This window comes from Sinocyclocheilus grahami, unplaced genomic scaffold (assembly GCF_001515645.1).
Source record: "Sinocyclocheilus grahami isolate Dianchi unplaced genomic scaffold, SAMN03320097.WGS_v1.1 scaffold2566.1, whole genome shotgun sequence".
In the NCBI taxonomy this organism is placed as follows: Eukaryota; Metazoa; Chordata; class Actinopteri; order Cypriniformes; family Cyprinidae; genus Sinocyclocheilus; species Sinocyclocheilus grahami.
Window position 1 is genome coordinate 48,613 of NW_015507745.1, and position 2,049 is coordinate 50,661.

The 2,049-nt window shown below is 44.5% G+C and overlaps 2 protein-coding genes across 2 annotated transcripts in view; both read right to left on the bottom strand.

Annotated features, from left to right (window-relative positions):
- The window catches only part of LOC107575317 (zinc finger protein 22-like), a 2,120-nt gene extending 1,866 nt beyond the window's left edge, over nucleotides 1-254 (bottom strand). The window contains exon 1 of the mRNA XM_016261716.1: nucleotides 39-254. Coding sequence (XP_016117202.1) covers nucleotides 39-77 — 39 coding nt within the window. The 5' untranslated portion in view covers nucleotides 78-254. The remainder of the gene's footprint in view (nucleotides 1-38) is intronic.
- LOC107575319 (gastrula zinc finger protein XlCGF57.1-like) overlaps nucleotides 50-2,049 on the bottom strand; it is a 23,641-nt gene continuing 21,641 nt past the window's right edge. The window contains exon 3 of the mRNA XM_016261717.1: nucleotides 50-127. Coding sequence (XP_016117203.1) covers nucleotides 100-127 — 28 coding nt within the window. The 3' untranslated portion in view covers nucleotides 50-99. The remainder of the gene's footprint in view (nucleotides 128-2,049) is intronic.

A 2,049-nucleotide genomic window follows, 5' to 3' on the forward strand; every position in this document is an offset into this window, starting at 1 on the left:
TCTGGTTCCTCCTGTTTTATTCTCCAAGGTTCTGGTTCACTCGTGTTCTCCTCACTCTCCTCTTTAACAAACAGCATCTTCACAGCAGCAGATTTCAGTTCAGATGATACTCCTCCAGATATTCCTGCTTGCTTCAAGAAGACTCTTGCCTAGTCACGACTATGAGAATGAGAATATTACAGGTATCTACTGACCTGATTCAAAAACTGTATTTCTCTATTTACAGAAACAACATTTCTAACAGTTTGTATTAAACCAGCATCACAACAAAACAAGACAAAGCATGGTGAACCTCTTCTTCCTCTGAGGTTTAATGGTGTTTGGCAAACAAGCGTCTGTGTTGTAGCGCCACCCGCTGGACTGGAGTCGAGAAGAGGGAAAATAAAAGCCTACGGGGAAAATTACATACTGCATCTGTCTGATTTCGTCATATTCACAATGTTTCAAATAACTGATTGAACAATTCAGCTTTAAATGATTCAAGATAGTATTTCACTAGTTTGTTGTTTCTGGTTTTGAATTTTGTGCACAGGTGATAATCCATAATATTATCATGATGAAATGACAATTAAATTACATAATTACATGCTGTCAGTAGTAATAATAATAGTAGTCTGGCTTTAATGATAATTACTTAAGAGTTATTTTATATGATTTATATAATTATTATATGATTTATATTATTATCAATCCATTACACAAGCAATTTTATTTTAAGTTCAGTGGTATCTTCAGAGTCAGGAAAGCGTGAGGTGGGGTGAGAGGGCCACTCCTCCCAAGGTTGCAGTAGAAACTTTGGACCCTGAAGCCATCTGTTGGGGCCAATAAGATCTCGCAGGTTCTTGCCATGAGTCAGGGTCTTCAGGGTTCTTCATTCTGCCTGATTGGTCAACTCCTGAATTTCCGCTACCCGGATGCCTACAAAAAACCTTGTATCAGCAGGATTCGGAATGAAGCCAGTGGAGCACAACAGTGGAGTCAGTCCAGTAGGTGATCTTGTCCAAATTCAGAATGAGCTCATTTGCAAGCAAATTTTCCAACTGTGCACCCAACAAAGTGGCACAGAGCTCAGATTTCGGTATTGACTGTATCTGTTGCTTTCGTGGGGCCACTCTGGATGGGGCTAAAAGAAAGGCAAGATGGAGTTCCCCTGGTGACCTTCTGAACGGAGGTAGGCCACAGCCCCATATGCCTTCTCAGAGGCATCACTGAAGATGTGGATCTCCCGGCATATGTCTGAATGATCCATGCAAGAGGGGTTATAGCATCTAGGGAGCATTACTTGCGGTAGCTCCTCTTCCCAGGCTATCTATGCATGCCGGACCTCATTAGGGAGTTGTGGATCATCCCAGTCCCGGTGGTTCACTCAAAGCTGTTGCACAATCACCTTGGCTCTGGTCGTATATGGAAGGATGACCCCAAGAGGGACATACTGACTTGCCAGCACCCAGCAGATGCTCCTCATCATCAAGGCAATATATGTGACAGGTCTATGTTTGAACCCTAGCTGGTCAGACTCGCAGTGCCAGCTCAGACCCAAGGTTGACTCTCATGGGTTGGCTTTATCTTGAGAGAGCCACAACTCCTGCTCAGTGGAGGTTGGGGGGGGGGGCTAACAACTTCTATTACATTACTAACTGACATGCTTTTTGTCCAGAGGGCAAATTTTGTAGACAGTTGTCCAAGCATTTATCCACTGAGAATCTCACATCCTCATTAGGAGTACTGTGCAGAGCCACGTGCCGCTGGAGGGTGAAGGTGGCACAGCAGGGGCTGCACGTAGTCCCGAAGGGGAGGACTTGCCATTCATAATTATCTGGAGGGTCATCTCATCGCAGGTCATGCTATAGGAAACGTAGAAGTGGTCAGTATTCAGGCAGTAGCAGGACCTGATGAAAACATCTCACATATATCCCCACTTATGGCTACACAATGCTCCCTGAACCGCAGGAGGAGACCAAGGAGAGAGGGGCTTAGAACTGGACCAGGTAGCAAGGAGTCATTAAGATTCAGCCCCTCATATTCGAAGGAATAGTTAAACACTAGGCA